General features: G+C 41.7%; 1 protein-coding gene across 5 annotated transcripts in view; it reads left to right on the top strand.

Moving 5' to 3' along the window:
- Positions 1-16,842, top strand: part of LOC139533026 (RNA-binding Raly-like protein) — a 150,943-nt gene that overhangs the window by 59,907 nt on the left and 74,194 nt on the right. For 3 of the 5 annotated variants that reach the window (XM_071331185.1, XM_071331186.1, XM_071331184.1), the window contains exon 2: positions 7,583-7,856. In XM_071331185.1, the coding sequence (XP_071187286.1) occupies positions 7,601-7,856 (256 nt within the window). In that variant the 5' untranslated portion in view covers positions 7,583-7,600. Of the gene's footprint in view, positions 1-7,568; positions 7,857-16,842 lie in introns of those variants that run through there. The other 2 variants (XM_071331188.1, XM_071331187.1) reach the window with 1 other exon arrangement.

Genomic DNA, 16,842 nt, shown 5'->3' with positions numbered 1-16,842 from the left:
CCTTTGATAACCAAAATGTACTCTGTATATTTTTTATTCAAAACTTTGCTTGTTGAAGGAGCCACTAATAATATTTGGACCGGCGATTATCTGTACTAATGAAGAGTTGAGACACTGTTTTACTTCCCCCGCAGAGTGCAACATAAGCAAATGCTCATTTCTTCCCATTAAAAGCATTTTCAGTTGCACCTGGTACGAGGGAAGAAGAGCATCCCTTGAATTTAAGTACACCCAAAACAGCTAAGCCTCAGTCACTGCATTACCAACCTTAAGCATGTGTGTATGATTGCCTGCTTTGACCCGACAAACTGAGAGATGTTTGGTGGTACCTTTGAATCAAATTGATATATCTCTGCTGTACCTCAGATCGCAGATCTGCAGATCGATGCAAATAGATACTGAACTTGGTGACATTCACACTGCTGTTACAGGCTGACAATATTGATACCATCTGCCTCACACTGGTATATTCCAAGAGAGGTAGTAGCTAGACATATGTCCAATGTCCAAGGGTAAGCTGGGGGCAAGCATTTTGCAGACCAAGGCATGTTTGCAGTAGATAATGGATTGGCCTGGAGCTCACGGATTTGACCAATCACCTGAGGCAATACACAGGGGTCAAATAAGTGGGGGTGGCCGGAGGGGTGAGATCTTCAGGTTAAGTCATCAGAAGGGGAACCTGTTGACTTCACACATGGGTAAACCCTGAGCTGACTACAAGCATCATCATCACTCATCCCAACGTCTGTCTCCAGTGCAGAAGTTTTTCTTCCATTTTCCCTTCTTTCGAGGAGATTTGCATGTCCTATATGGGAGAGCCAGCTTTTACGAAGAAGTTGGTTTCAAATTATGATAAATGACACCTATGCTGGGTTAAAAACAATGCAATTTGGGTTGCTGGTTTATTAAGCTATGACCCAACAGGGCAGATCAGAAGACTGGAGGCGTGACTTAGTAGGTGTGTGGCTTTCAGATAGTTTTTTTGGCCACCCATGAGAGTAAATGTAAATCCAGTTCTGTTGTATTGTCAGCACATGTTAAGGTTCAGCACTAACACGTTTGTAGCTTTAATAAGGCTTACGCAAGAGTATGAGTTTCTTAAGTGCCTATGCATGTCCTAATGTTGGGATAGTTACCACTATGTTATAATAGTGTCATGAATTTTATATAAAGATAATTCATGTGCAAAAACAGAAGGAACTTTTTTATTTTCAGCGTACCAATTTAACATGATGAACATGAATGACCCGAAAATAACTTTCTGAAAGCCACGCCCCCAATAGGCCAATTCTTTGGATTACCAAACATGGGTTAATTTAACCATCAGTTGGGTTTTTATTCACTTTCATGCTACAGTAGGTGAACCCAGCAGATCAGTCTTTAGAAGTGGTGACCTAATGGGGGCGTGCCTTTCAGATAGGTCTTTTTGGCCAACCGTGACCGTGACCTGTTCACCATATTATCTTAGTACACCGCAAATTAAAATGACCATTCAATATTTTACACACTATACATTATCATTTAAATATCCTAAAAGTAATAATTATCCCAACTTTGGGAAATACGTAATCACTTGAGAAACTCAACTTCTGCAAGTGTCATTAAGCTACAAAAGTGTCAGCGCTCAACCGTAAAATATATTGTATGGACAATACAACAGAACAGATTGAACGGAATAACAGATTAACCGGAATAACATTTACTCCAACTGGCTGGGTCAAAAATAACCCAACGTGTGTTCTGTCCACTGTTTACCCAGCACTGGGTTGTTTTTAACCCAGCATTTTCTTAGAGTGAACGTGCCAGCCTTACCAATCAAGTGGAACTGCAACCAGACAGGGATTGATCTTTTTTTTATTAGCACTTCTTTGTGTTCGGAGAGATTGGTGTAAATAATGTGTAGCTCGACTGTCATACGTTGGGAAGCAATTAAATCGAGTCACTGCAAAAGTGTTTCCCTGTCCATCATGGACAAGTGATTCCTTTCAGGCAATTTCGGTGGTCCACAGTTATCCATTTGGTATTTGCAATGCTCCCAAACACAAACCCCTGTAGCTCCCTTTCCTCCCCTTGCCCCCACACCACACCTGTGTTCAAGGTGAGGAGAAAACTCACTGCAGGGAAGGGTTTTAGTTCCGTGTTGGAAGAAGAATGGTGTTCTCAGTCTTAGTAATGTCGTGTTACAGAATTCATACACTGAACATTAGCTACAACATGGGACATCGCAGCCGACAATAGTGACATGTTGTCCCACATTCCACAGAAGGCAATGAATAAACTGAACCTAAAGCAATTGAACATCTTTGAGTGAGGGTGACAGAGAGAAAGACCTTTTGCATATTGCATGTCATGGCCCTTGAGTTATTTTAGACCCATTGCTGTAGAATGAGGAAGGCAAGAGACAATGTATTAATCGGTAGTCTATACTCATTACACTAATAGAGTGAAGTAATTTACTGTATCGAGGGATCTTGATGCGGTGTTGTGCACAGTGGGAAAAACAGGTGAGTGTTTGACTGAGCTTTTTCAGGCTGATTGTCACTATGACAGGCTGCCTTGGCAACAGTCAGAGTAGGGCGACTGTGGCAGAGGGGAAAATGAGCAGTGGCAGAGTTGTAAATTACACAGGAAGTCAATTCTGGAGAATAGCTTAATGAACCCACGGGCAGACCTCTTCAAAACTCAAACGGTTCCCTTTTGAGAACCTTCTCTACCTTGATACAATCCATTACACTGCCAGTCCTAGCACTTGCCCTGCTAAGTTTGTCATCCAACTCTCTCATCCTGAGGCTTTTACTTTGCATCAGTCTGTTATGCTGGTGAAGGTTGGATTTCAGTCAACTCTTGGAGAACCAATATCATTATGGCCTTATTTCAGAGACAGAGAAATTAGTTGGAGAGTATTTCTGTTAGGCTTATGACCAGGGGATATTGGGAACAGGGAACTAGGACATTGCATAGTGGGCTAATCACTGAAATAGCTTAGGTCATTGTTAGAACTTTTGCTGTACCTGTTTCCACAGCAATTAGTATTTCCCATACATAATCAGTTTGCGCCATGTTTGACGTCCAAGTTGTTATCTAATGTTCTCTTCATTGCAATGTCACTCAAGTGGTTGGACAGTTTAATGCAAGTTGTAAATAAAGTAAACAGCAACAGGAAAAGTGGAGATGAAATCTATTAAGAGGCCCGTGCTGAAAAAAAGACCGGAACTCTAACAGTGATGAGGAGGCAGTGGTGAGGAAGAGGGCACATGTGATTACCCACATGTGATTTATCGGATGAGATTGAGAGGCAATCTAACGGTTCAACGCTTATTTGTGGACTTTCTTAATTCCCTTTCCACAACGTCCATTTGAGTGTCAGAGTTGCCAGCCTAAATTACTGTTCGATGCTCATCATAACAGTAAACTCGTAAAAAATGAGTGTGTGTGTGTGTGTGTACCTGCACCAGCATTTTTTTATTGCTTACCAATAAATATCAAGGCTATAAGAGCAGGTAACTCACAGCAGTGTAATCAAGCTTAGAAACAAGTCAAACACATACTTCAACCTAGAGTCGATGTCCGCTCCCTCACGGAAATGTAATTAGCATAATTTAAAAATCCCCATAAAATCGGACTATTTAAACTTAGAGATATCTGTTTTTTTGTTGCATGGGCTGCATCTCAGTCCACCACATCCGCTAATGGTGGCCTTCCGCATCTGGGGTGGAAGGTTGCCGAGCTACAGAGATGTTTGTCAGACCATGAGACATTCCGAAAATTGGTCTTCTCACGAAAATGTCTGAGCGGTTTGGCCTAAAAAACTAATACGGCCACTCTATGGAAAGATGAGACAATCACGATGGTGTTCTCCGTTTTTATTTTACGACCCCCCCCCACCCCCACCACCCCCGTCACGGGACTCTTCTGAAGTAGGTACCCGACGATCTGCAAACTTCTGTCTGTAGAGTCCGAACAGTTTGGACTACACACTAATATGACCCCGCTATGGAAAGGCGAGACTCTCAAAACCACATACATGTTTTGCTCTCCACAAGCCTCACAAGACTTGTCTGAAGATAGTCTGGTACCAGTTTTTTTTTTAAACATGGAAGTATATTTGTAAGCAGTGCCAAAGACAGGGGTTACATATGGGTGAATGATCCCCCAGCTTAAACTCTTAAGGATTACAGGGGTTGCTGTGAATTTGACAGTAGTTTAAAGGCAGCATGGTGGCAAGTAAAATATGCCAACTGCATTATAAATACTTTATCAATGCAAGTACTGTGTAATGACACCCAGTACAATACAGTAAAATTTACTGAATTATACATTTAAAAAAGTAAATGCTACCGTAATTGGAATGAATGGATGAATGAATGAAATTCATTAAGGGAGGGAGTTTGTATTTCACAGTATTTTACTGTAAATACAAGGGATTGTTGCAAGCAGGCGTTTATAGCATACTAATGAATATTTTATGTTTTATGTCACTTGCACTTCTAGAGGCCTTAACAAAGGAATCCAAACTGGTCTAAACAGATCAAAAGGACATGGCAAAATGCTCAACCATTTGAGGTTTAAGCCTTGCTGTCCCTCCAATCTGTCCCCTATACATTTTCAATTTCCCGAACAGTCATTCTGATTCCCATATAAAATAGCCTTCCAAGCAACTAAAATATCACCCATAATATTTGTTTTGGATAGAAATGCAAAAAATTTGACAAAAGCAACCAAGCTTATATTCATGAGCTAGCCTTGACTGGCAGCACTGTCAAAGGGGTTATCTTGTCAAAGGAGAAATGCACACTAACAGGGATATCAACACATTTGAGAGAAATAAGCTTTTTGTGGAAAATTTCTGGGATCTTTTATTTCAGCTCATGAAACATGGGACCAACACTTTACATGTTGTGTTTGTATTTTTGTTCAGGATATATTTGCAATGTCGAGTATCTATGTAGATATATAAACCACATCCCTCTGCAAACACGCCTTCTCCGATGTTCGTTACAAGGCGGTACTTATTTAAATTAGGTAAGTGAATATGATGTTACAATTGGAGTATTAAAATGAGAGTTAGGGTGAAGGGGATGTCAACCTACCCTCTTAATAATCCAGAATCCAAGTTATAGACATGGGGGAGGGGACCAGTAACTTAATGATCAAACTTTATGTAGAAGGAACAATCATCTTTTATACTTTGGTCATCATACTTTGATCTGGTTTCATACAAATATCATCAATTTTCATGAAAAACTAAATTTGACTGTTTATGACCACTAAATTGTTGGGGCGTTATAACCACATATGAGTTCAATTGATGCAACATTCTTACTCACGGGTGCAACAAATATAGCCTTTTCCAAGACACCTAAAAATGGGTTAATGAGCCAGAAACAACAATACCATGCACCCACTAATTAATGGTCAAAAGGTTTTTGGTGCTCCAAAGATATGGTACGGTACTGTATTCTGTGGGGTGTAATTACAATACCATTTGAAATACAGCATTTTTTCATACAATGCACCATAATTTACAGTATACTAAAGTTAAACGTTTCAGAGATTTTTACTGTTGATAATACCTACAATTACCGTATATATTACATATATTACAGTACACACACACAAACACACACACACATTGAAGAAAGGTTTTTCTCTTGGATTAAACATATTTCCTTTGATTGTCTCCATTCTATGATACTTTAGATTTAACACTCACGGGACAGTAGATGATTTTGAAGTGTAGATGGAGTGTGTAATGGCTTACGCATATACTGTACTATCACAAGTCAGAGAAAGCCATGAAGGAGTGGTGTTTATGTTCCTGAGTGGGCTGCTGAACAGCCATACTAGAGTGATCTCAGTCTCAGGTGTAATGGACGACTGACAGAGAATCTCTCCCCTGTAAATCACATGGCTGCTCTCTATTTAGCGGCTGACTGAACAGCTTCCTCCCTCGGCCAGGTACAAAACAAGCTAGTTTTGGAGAGAAACTTCACTCAATGGTCAGGGACAGTTCTATTGGTAGTATTTGACTTGGGCACATTGCATCTTATTGACGGTTAGCAATAGTCCCGCGTGTCAAATGGGGGGAAATATGCATGTTTAGCCATGGGATTCAGGTTAGAAATAATGCCATTTTACCTATTTATAAACAGATCATGAAACCTTACAAAGGGTGAAGTATTAGTCAATTAGTGTACTGAAATGTAGCTATACGTTATAATTAAGGAAATACATCAGCTGAGAGGAGAGTGAAATGTGTAGCGTTGTGCAAATTCTGGGAGATCGAGGTGTTTTATCAGACCACAGACCACACATTGTGTTTGTCTGAGCTTTGAGGAAAATGGGAAAATTTCAGCTGGTAAGTCACCTTGGTGGGAAATGAATGAATACCTACATTTCTGGGACCTCACAACAATGCAACAGTGCATGTGTGCGTGCGTCAGTCAGTATCTGTGTTACCATGGTAACTAATCCTATTTACTGAGAATTGGATCCATTATTCAGGTATTTGGTCTCAAAGCAGAATAGATCTTATCTCCCTTTCTCCTGTCTCAGGGACATTGAAGCAAGAGACCAGGACGATCATTGATTGTTTTCTCTGTTGTTGAATATTGCACTTAATTCTGTTATTGTATTCCAAGGTCAATTCAATTATACAGCATGGTACTCTTTTAGACATTAACAACGGTGGCACCAGTTTGCTTGTTTGACACGGGGTAAATGCTTATGTGGTCCCCCATATCACAACAGGTGTCATTTTACTCACATTATTGGTTGTGCACGCCTTTACAACGACTGATCCCCGGGCGCAAATGACGTGGATGTCGATTAAGGCATCAGGGGGTTGGGGTTTAAATGCGGAAGACACATTTCGGTTGAATGCAGCCAGTTCTGCAACTGACTAGGTATCCCCTTTTTCCCTAGTAAAATGTCTCAATCAGTGCGATGAATGCTAGTCTGAGAGATTCCATTGAGATGCTGAAGACAGCCTTGAAGGAGATTAGTGAACTTGGTATAGCAGTGACAAGCATGGTGTTTTGCGCTCTAGGTGCAGGGCTGTCACATCGAGAAGCATTGAATGAAGTGCTGTACAGCCCAAATCTGTGTATTTCAAGCCTGTTCCTGTTGACACAAGGACAACCCAATGATATCTTTATAACTGACAATGCTACAATGTTATGTAAGGGCCATGACAAGCTCACTTAAAATGGTTGTGAGGGAGGCATTCAGAACTCATACTTCATTTCAGGGGACATTTTGACATCACAAAAAAAAGAGACACTGTTCTAAAAATAGACGTATCACTTCAAATACTTGTGCAAAATGTATTCAAAACAAATTTGTGACTGATCACTAGTATGCTCAATATGTGATATACACTTTTTGCAGTCATCTCACATGGTTTAGTTGTCTGCGGTGTTCATTATTGCTACTCTCACTTGACCATTGCACTAGCATAAAATAAACCAAAGTTGATCATGCTGTCTTCTCTCCATTCACATCAGATCAACTCTCAGCAAAGGGGTTGGGGTTGACTAGTGACTCTAAAGCCCTCTACTCCTTGTATCTGTCTGTGTCCCAGGAGGGCAACCGGAGGAGGATGACCGGTAAGATTCAGACCAGCAACGTGACCAACAAGAATGACCCGCGCTCCCTCAACTCCAGAGTCTTCATCGGCAACCTCAACACCGCCATCGTCAAGAAGACCGACATCGAGGTCATCTTCGCCAAGTATGGCAGGATCGTAGGCTGCTCCGTTCACAAGGGCTTCGCCTTCGTCCAGTACATCAGCGAGAGGAATGCTCGCGCCGCCGTGGCCGGAGAAAACGCACGTATCATCGCTGGACAGCCGCTCGGTGAGTTGCCATTTAGAATTTCCCTGGTTTTCTATGTGAGCATCAGATTTTCTTTCAGTGTTGAGTGAATTGTTTTTACCTCTTTTAGCCATCCTATAGCCAGGAAATGGCTTGGTAAACTGGTTTGGTTTGAAATGCATTATGTAATGCCTGCATCTGTACTCATTGCCATTGAACACAGCAATAGTTTTATTATAGACTGTGCTATTTTAGAGTAATGGACTGTATGTCCCTCATGGGGACCCATCATGCCTGAGACGTCTTTTAGGCTTGTTTAGATGCTCTCATGGTTCTCGAGGTTGAAGAGTATGTCGTGCTGTTCTCAGGAAAGGGGACCTGCTGAATCCATTAGTTTAAGTAGGAGCGTATGTCAACACAGTTAGAATGTGGCTCACTAAAGTATGTCAAGTTCCTTTAAGAGTTCCTGTGGCTCAAACCACTAAAGGAAAAGCACAGACCTGTTTTCTTCTTGGAAAGATTCAGGCAGTAGCTACCTCTTTGTTCACTCTGTTTCAAAAATGTTTTATTTCTACTGAATATGACCTTGGTTGACACACTGCAATGCTAGTTTCAGGGTTGTTTTGCTGTGCCACAGTTTGCATTTAAAACCCTTTCTGTGACTCTAGAGCTATGGATTTGGAGTAGTTGAGGCGCTAAACGGCAGCCATTTTGGTTCTCACTTTTTAAAATGTCTTCAGTGTGTTCCCTCAGGAGACATGAAGACACATTACAGATGCACTGCAGCAGTACACCGTCTAACTGAAATCCCTGACCTCTCTTGGGACCACTACTTTTAACAAGGAGGTGCTACAGATAACTTACCCTTTAACTGCAGTCTCATTATCCAATTGACCTGCTTTCAGAAAAGTTGTTTGGTTTTTGCAATGCAAATCTGTGGCAAAAAACATCAGCTCTCTATACATAATGCAGAGTATAGCCAAGAGACCACTATTTAAAACTAGCCCATTTGGTTAGATATAATTGCATGCAAGGGCAGTGAGAGTGTGTCAAAGAGAGAGAAAAAAGTAGAAGATAAAAAGGAGAGAAATGATGGTGTTGTGGAGAGAGGAAGCAAGAGAGGGAGTGAAAGAGAGAGAGAGACAGAGAGAGAGAGTGAGAGTGTGTGTGTGAGAGAGAGAGAGAGAGAGAGAGAGAGAGAGAGAGAGAGAGAGAGAGAGAGAGAGAGAGAGAGAGAGAAAGAGGGAGAGAGAGATCCTCCCATGCCCCTTATATAATCTTCCAGCAACACACAGGTCTGTTGGTTATTACATGAGTGATAGCTGGCTAGATGACTGATGATGGCTAATGCACTGAAAATGTCTTTCAGTATTTTAGGCCTCTCACTTGCAGTTTCCGTGTTAGTGTGAACTTGTGCATTCAGAATGTAAACAGAACAGACAGAACCATTGGCTAATGGAATCCAGTCAGGGAGATAGATACCATCGCCAAGCCTCTATTACGCCAAGCTCCCTCTTTCTCTCTCTGCAGTCATGGCGAGTGTCCTGGAGAGCCCTGCCGGATGTTACATATTTATACTATCCGACATTGCTTTACGATAAGCAACTTGAATATAAATATTTATTTTCATAAAGCCACTCGCTTTGCGGTTTCCTGAAGACGCACACAACCTCAGGCTGTTTTCTATTTACAAACCCCATATCAGAATACAAATGTTGAAGCTATTCAGCGTTCAATACTCTGTCACTAGCTCTACTTTGGTGATTCTGTCACTGAAGACCCATTAGTAGAGAAGGAGACAGAGACTAATCTCAGGCATACTGATGTGGGTTTATGGAACTACCTGAAATGCTGTGGTGTCCACCAAGGCAGTATGTGGTTGCTTTTTGGGTGTTACATAAAGACCAACATTACTACATATTTCTGTTAACTTTCCAAAATTTCACAGGTTTTACAGAAATCCCGGTTGGAAGATTCCCAGATTTTCTTCTTATTCCCTCCAGATTCTGGGAATCTTCTATCCGGGATTTCTAGTAAACCTACACATTTTGTGTAAACGACAGGAAATTTGCGACCCTAATGATGACCCATTTTTTCACAAGGTTATCATGATACATTGCCTTCCAAATAATCTAAGAACTCCTTGAATACTGTTAAAGTGACAGGTCATTTTCCATTCGATTTTTGCAGGTGACACTGCATTTCTTGTGTTCTACTGCTCTCTGCTCTTTCTACCTACCTTATGAGTGGTAGTGCATGGTATTTCCATCACTTCCCAAAGGTCATCGACATGATCACTCAATCTACAAATCATGTGGCAGAGTAATGTTTGAAAACACATCCCCGATTGACAATTATGGATACTCATTCTCATTCTCCTGGACTGATATGTTTTAATAACATTGTGTAGAGTTGTGAATGTGCAGTACAATTATATATCGAGGACCGGCTCTCCCAAATGGACTACTGCTGAACCTGTTCTCCCTCTCCATAAATTCTCATTAAGGGAAATTGTGCTGTTAAGCTTGTCAGTTGCTTGTGGCCTAAACACCATGGTGAAAATAGTAATATAAGTGTGATGTGCCATTGTAAATCTTGCAAAAAGGAGAGAGTTGCAACCCACTACTAGCGTTACGGCATTGGAAGGTCAATTGTCATTGTCTAGAATTAGGGGTTATGACATTTGTCATGTCTTGCAGGCTATTTGATGCCTATTTTAAGAGCCACACTACCCTTCTCCTTCTCATTCAGTTCATGTCGTTAGAGTATTCCTCCCGTTTGGCTGATGGCTGTGTGGAAGTTTCCCGTTGGCACCATAACGACAGCTAACATTCATGCCACCATAACGCATCATCTGAGATGACAGTTCCCTTACCTCACCCTTCATTGGGCTGCCATGGTTACGTAACTTTAGAGACTGACTCGCAGCCCTGAGCCATCCCAGCATGCAGTGTACCTTTCCATGTGTCAGCACAGCGCAGTGTCCAAATCCACATATGCTCAACGAAAGGAACTCCAGGAGGTCCTGAGGACGACACAACATGCTTCACCTACATTTCTGCCTGCAGCACTGCAACCTCAGAATAGAAAACGACCAGAGAAAATAAAAGCTTTTGTCTTGGAGAGATGTTTACTGGACTCTTGCTGCAAGTAGACCTGAAAAGAAATTGAATTAGCATACCATCTATCATTCATCAAAACATACGCCCTCATTTTATATTTATATAGATTTGTCATACGTTTGAGATGGCTGATCTTGTGCTTCATGTCTTCCTTACTGAATCCATAAATTGACCAGTAGCATTCTCAGCTTAGTTTTCCCCTGTTTCTAGTGTTGTTTGTTATAAGACGTATTGCATTGTGGAAGTTCTTGAGAGCTTAATTGAGATTGTACGGTATATCCTTGACAGGTTCAGTGCAAAGGTATGTGAACCGGTATTGGATGAATTTTGTATGATGCTGACCAGCTTGCTGACCGGGTTGGAGTTGGTTTAGTTTTCCCTCTTGACTACTACAGCATCTTCCCTTACTGTAGGGTTTGGTCAATGGGCAGGAGGTTTTATAACGACTGTGAGTTCCATACACTGTAAAAACAAGTGTTTAGGATCTGAACACATAACTAAACACTCTAATGTAACACTTTTTAACCTGTCAAGGCATTTCGAATTTCAATAAAAATATGTCACAGTGTTTAGAACTGTTTATTTGCATTTGGGTTTAAAAACCGAAACGCAGGGGGTGTTGTTTTAACACTGTGGTGTTTAAAGCTCTATTTGCATATTTCCCAGCATGCATTTCGAGTGAATATGTGTGGTACCCACCCATGATTGTGTTAGTCAGTGAGAGACACATGGTTGTTGCATTCAAAACTTCTAATTTGAAGGCTTTCTCAAGTGGTTGCTCAAGTGAATGCATTTCAATAAAAATTTATGAATTATGACCTTATATTACACATGACATAAGGCCTTTAGATGTGACCTAGTTATCCACAACATTGTGGTTGGAAAATCCTGGCTCATGGGTCTTATAAGACCTCAATGTCACAATATGATGGTTTGTGAAATGATTATTAATTCCTATCAAAATACAGCCAGAAAGACAATATCCAAGAATTTGAATATTTTATCACCCACAACCTGAAATCCGAATGACTGCTATGGTGAAGGACTAAACAGATAAGACTACCGAAACCTAAGCTGGAACAACCATCTGTAACGGATTTCCTCTTCGTCTGAGGAGGAGTAGCAAGGATCGGACCAATGTGCAGCGTGGTAAGTGTCCATAATGAGATATTTAATAACTCAACAGAACACTGAACAAACAAACAAAAGTACAAACAAACAACCGAAACAGTCCCGTATGGTGCAAACACTAACACAGGAAACAACCACCCACAAAACACAATAGAAAACAGGCTACCTAAATATGACTCCCAATAAGAGACAACAACTGACACCTGCCTCTGATTGAGAACCATACTAGGCCAAACACATGGAAATATAACAACAGAACAAAACATAGAAAAACAACATAAAATGCCCACCCCAACTCACGCCCTGACCAACTAAAATAAAGACATAAAAAAGGAACTAAGGTCAGAACGTGACACCATCTCAGTAACGGGTTCAATTAGTTTAGAAAATGTCAATTATTTATCTTTGTGTAGTATAAGATCAATGAATCATTCAATGTGTATACTGTAGATATTATAACAAACTATTCACAAAAAAAATCCAATAGTGCGTGACTGCATCCCGCAATTTGGGGCATTCCTGCATTTGAAGGAACGCCCCCATTCGAGCATCCCATTGGTTCCTCCATGAACACCCCCTCCCCTCGAGTATCCCATTGGTTCCTGCATGTACAAGACAAAGCAAGACAAAGGAGCTGATCGTGGACTACAGGAAAAGGTGGGCCGAACAGGCCCCCATTAACATTGACGGGCTGTAGTGGAGCGGGTCGAGAGTTTCAAGTCCCTTGGTGTCCACATCACCAACGAACTATCATGATCCAAACACACCAAGACAGTCGTGAAGAGGGCATGACAAAACCTTTTCCCCCTCAGGAGACTGAAAAGATTTGGCATGGGTCCCCAGATCCTCAAAAAGTTCTACAGCTGCACCATCGAGAGCATCCTGACCGGTTGCATCACCGCCTGGTATGGCACCTGCTCGGCATCTGACCGCAAGGCGCTACAGAGGGTAGTGCGTACGGCCCAGTACATCACTGGGGCCAAGCTTCCTGCCATCCAGGACCTATATAATAGGCGGTGTCAGAAGAAAGACCATAAAATTGTCAGAGACTCCAGTCACGCTAGTCATAGACTGTTTTCTCTGCTACCGCATGGCAAGCGTTACCGGAGCGCCAAGTCTAGGACCAAAAGGCTCCTTAACAGCTTCTACCTCCAAGCCATAAGACTGCTGAACAATTAATCAAATGGCCACCGGACTATTTACATTGACCCCCCCCCCCCTCCCTCCATTTGTCTTGTACACTGCGGCTACTCACTGTTTATTATCTATGCATAGTAACTTCACCCCTACCTACATGTAGTTTATTTGGTAAATATTTTCTTATCTTTTCTTGAACTGCAATGTTGGTTAAGTAAGTAAGTAAGCATTTCACGGTAAGGTCTACACTTATTGTATTCGGCGCATGTGACAAATAAAGTTTGATTTGATTTTGATGAACGCACCCCCTCGAGCACCCCATTGGTTTCAGCATTAACGGAAAGAACTACACAGTAGAGTAACAACAACACCACGCAATTGAAAAGATTTATTGAATCAAATGTCCTATTCAGTTGTGTTGAAATGTAGGTGACAGACGTTCCTAACACTGAAATAAAAGGCATGGAAGTCACATCATTTTCTAATGACTAAATACACTCTAAACAGGACGATGGGAAAGTAAACATTAGTGTTTAAAGTCATTAGTGTTCAAACATTAGTGTTCTCCTGGTTGGAAACTGCTTGGAAAAAGTTGACTTTCATTTTGAATTCTTATTTTTTTTAACACTTATTTTCAAATCTAAATGCCTGATATTTAAATTTTAAACACTGACGTTTAGGTTATAAACATGTCACATGTTTCATGGTTTTACAGTGTACCCAGATGTTATGGGGGGAAAATGATAATCATTGATTGACTCATTTCTATCTTGATGGTGCTAAAGAGAATATTATGAACATAAATATTGTTTTGTACCTCTCCTGTGTCTTGTAGTGTTTTGTTGTAACTGTGTTTAGTGTTTGTGAGCCTGGTGGCAGCAGGAGTGTGTGGCTGGCAAGGAGAGATGGAGACACTGGTAGAGAAGACTGATAGGATAACACAACATGCTGTTAGAGTGGCCGGGTATAAAGAGTCCTGAGCCACCAGCTCCAAATAGAGAGAGAAGGAGAGGAAGAGAAACTGAGAAAAATAGAGAGAGCGTACAAACATTTCCAGAGAGACTCATCATTAATGTTTTTCTGTTTCCCCCTTTTAATTCTATGGAGAGAAATGAACAACAGAGTCCAACAGAAATGTATTCACAGATCATAAACAATACGTGTTGATATGATGTTGTGTAACCTCCAATCATCTAATAGTGTAACTCTATATCACCTGCTGCCATCCAAAGCTCTAACCCAAGGTGCAATGGCCAATATATGGCCCATATTGTATGCACACCTTGTGTGCACTTTACCTGAACAGTAGAGGAGCTTCTGCTATTATATTACAGCGGTAATGAGCACAGTGAAGGGTAATGAATGATGGATCACCTATCGCTGTGTCTCCAAATGGAATTGGCAAGAGTTAGGCACATACATAACAAAGTGATTTAGATGCAAAATCCATCCTAAGCGGATTACAGTGGCAGCGACTCCGCAATCAATCGTCATTTTGGGCCAACATGATGCATGGCAAGTAGAAACACACATAGAAAATAACCAGTGGAGTGGAGGGAGGAAGGAAGGGAACGAAGGAGGGAATGAGGGAGTTAGGGATGGATGGGGGGAGGGAGGGAGGAGCAGGATGAAATGACAGTAGGGCCTCTTCCAAACTCTACATAGTATCTGTGTCTGCCTCTGTAATCTCTCTTTCTCTCTTGCTCTCTTTCTTCATCCCACTCTCCCACCTGTCTGTGCCACATTGCTTTTGGAACAGGAAGGAAAGGTCACACCATCTCTTCACAAAATGGCAGCTTATCCATCTCCTCCATTCAAATAAATCATTCAGTCGCCACAATCTTACACACTACCATAGTCAGCAGATTTAGTCAAATGTTGAACCTGAAAAGGTCCACATGTCCCTATGGATGCTGAACAAAATAACAGCATGGAGCTTTGAAATGATTTAAGAATAAGCTTCAGAGGCTAGTATGTAACCAGTGATGGCAGATACTGTATTAGGAGATCACTCGAGATACATAGGTGTACGATAGTTTCCATGAATCAACAGAAGCCACAGGATTCAATCCGTATTGCAGAAGTTCAGCGTTACAGCGTAATTGAAATTTCAAGGCAATGTTCCCACGTTAGCGGAGACTGCATTGACGGTAAACGCTGCATATGTCGGCTCAGTTGGAAATTACCTTTACATTTCGATTGTGCAATCTATAATGCTTCAGTGATACAGATTGAATAGAGCCCTTGATCTTCAAGGTTACGCCAAGGAAACACGAGGACGTTTCAGTCAGGGGTGTGCAATGCTGTTTCACTATGGCCCTCACCTATGGCCCTCGCAAAGTTGTGAGGACCATAGTTAAGCAGCATTGCACACCCCTGACTGAATGGAGTTCCGTGGGGATTGTAGTATGGAACTAGAAAGGCCAATCCTTCCTGATCCACTGGACTGAGCTTTGCCAGGACTAACCCCATAAGACCCACTCTCTGTCTTTTATGTCCCTGCGTTTGGTTCTGAGGCTTCGACTCTGTGTAGTGTGTGCGTGTGTGTGTGTGTGTGGGAGGGAGGGAGGGAGGGAGGGAGGGAGGGAGGGAGGGAGGGAGGGAGGGAGGGAGGGAGGGAGGGAGGACATGAAGGAGGTGTCTACTCTTTGCTCTCCTCCACAGGCAAAAAATAAGGAATTTAAGACACCTCACTGGAATGATAATTTCAAAACAACTCTCTCTCGCTCTCACACACACACACGCACACACAAACTTGTCTGTATAGTAGAGAGTCCTTGTGGGTGATTAAAATGCACCCTGACTGTCTGTCTGCTCTCTCATTAATCACACACTGACACACTGAGGTGGACTCACAGTGTGATCACAGTGTGTGAATATACGCCGGGTTCTCATCACACTACTCCACACAGCTATTATGATGAATATTCACCTGAAAGAGCTCCACGTAGAACCATAACACTTAATATACAGCATGTAAGAACACTGTGACCATAATGCTGAAAGCAGTGTGTCTTCAGCGGGATATTGCATACACAAGGCTGAATATACAGCAGAAAAAGGGAACTGCACAGGGATCGTATTCTGTATATAATAGGATAATAATTTGGAAGATACAGCACACAGTGTGCTTTGAGAGAGAGAGAGAAAGACAGAGAGAGAGAGAAAGAGAGAGAGAGGGAGGGAGAGAGAGAAAGAGAGGGGGGGCTTGGCAGGTCTATTAAAGCTCTGTGTGCTGTGACTCTGATTCACTGCTCAGCTTTTCCAGCCTCCTGAACCCAGATTTCTAATCACAGAATTAGCAGTGTTTGTCCTGCCAACATGCAGCCTATAATCCATCTCACTTTGCCCAGGCTGTGCTTCTGTATAGCCCCATGGAGAGGTGTGTGTGTGTGTGTGTGTTTGTGTGTGTGCGTGCGTGCTTCTGAGTCTTTGTTGGCCAGCAATGACCACAGCAGGGCTGAATCCATTCAGCTAAACATCTCTCTCTCTCTCTTTTTCTCTTTTTCTCGCTCTCCCTCATACACTGTAAACCCCAAGGCATTTTGAACTCAAAGTCAATGAAAAGTCATTATTACTTAAAATGTTCATGTGATACTGACTCAAAACTAAATGAGAAGTCACATCAACTCTAATTT

The sequence above is a fragment of the Salvelinus alpinus genome, chromosome 10, assembly GCF_045679555.1.
Source record: "Salvelinus alpinus chromosome 10, SLU_Salpinus.1, whole genome shotgun sequence".
NCBI lineage: Eukaryota > Metazoa > Chordata > Actinopteri > Salmoniformes > Salmonidae > Salvelinus > Salvelinus alpinus.
Note: the sequence above shows the minus strand (reverse complement) of the source record. Positions and strands in the feature narration are given on the sequence as shown.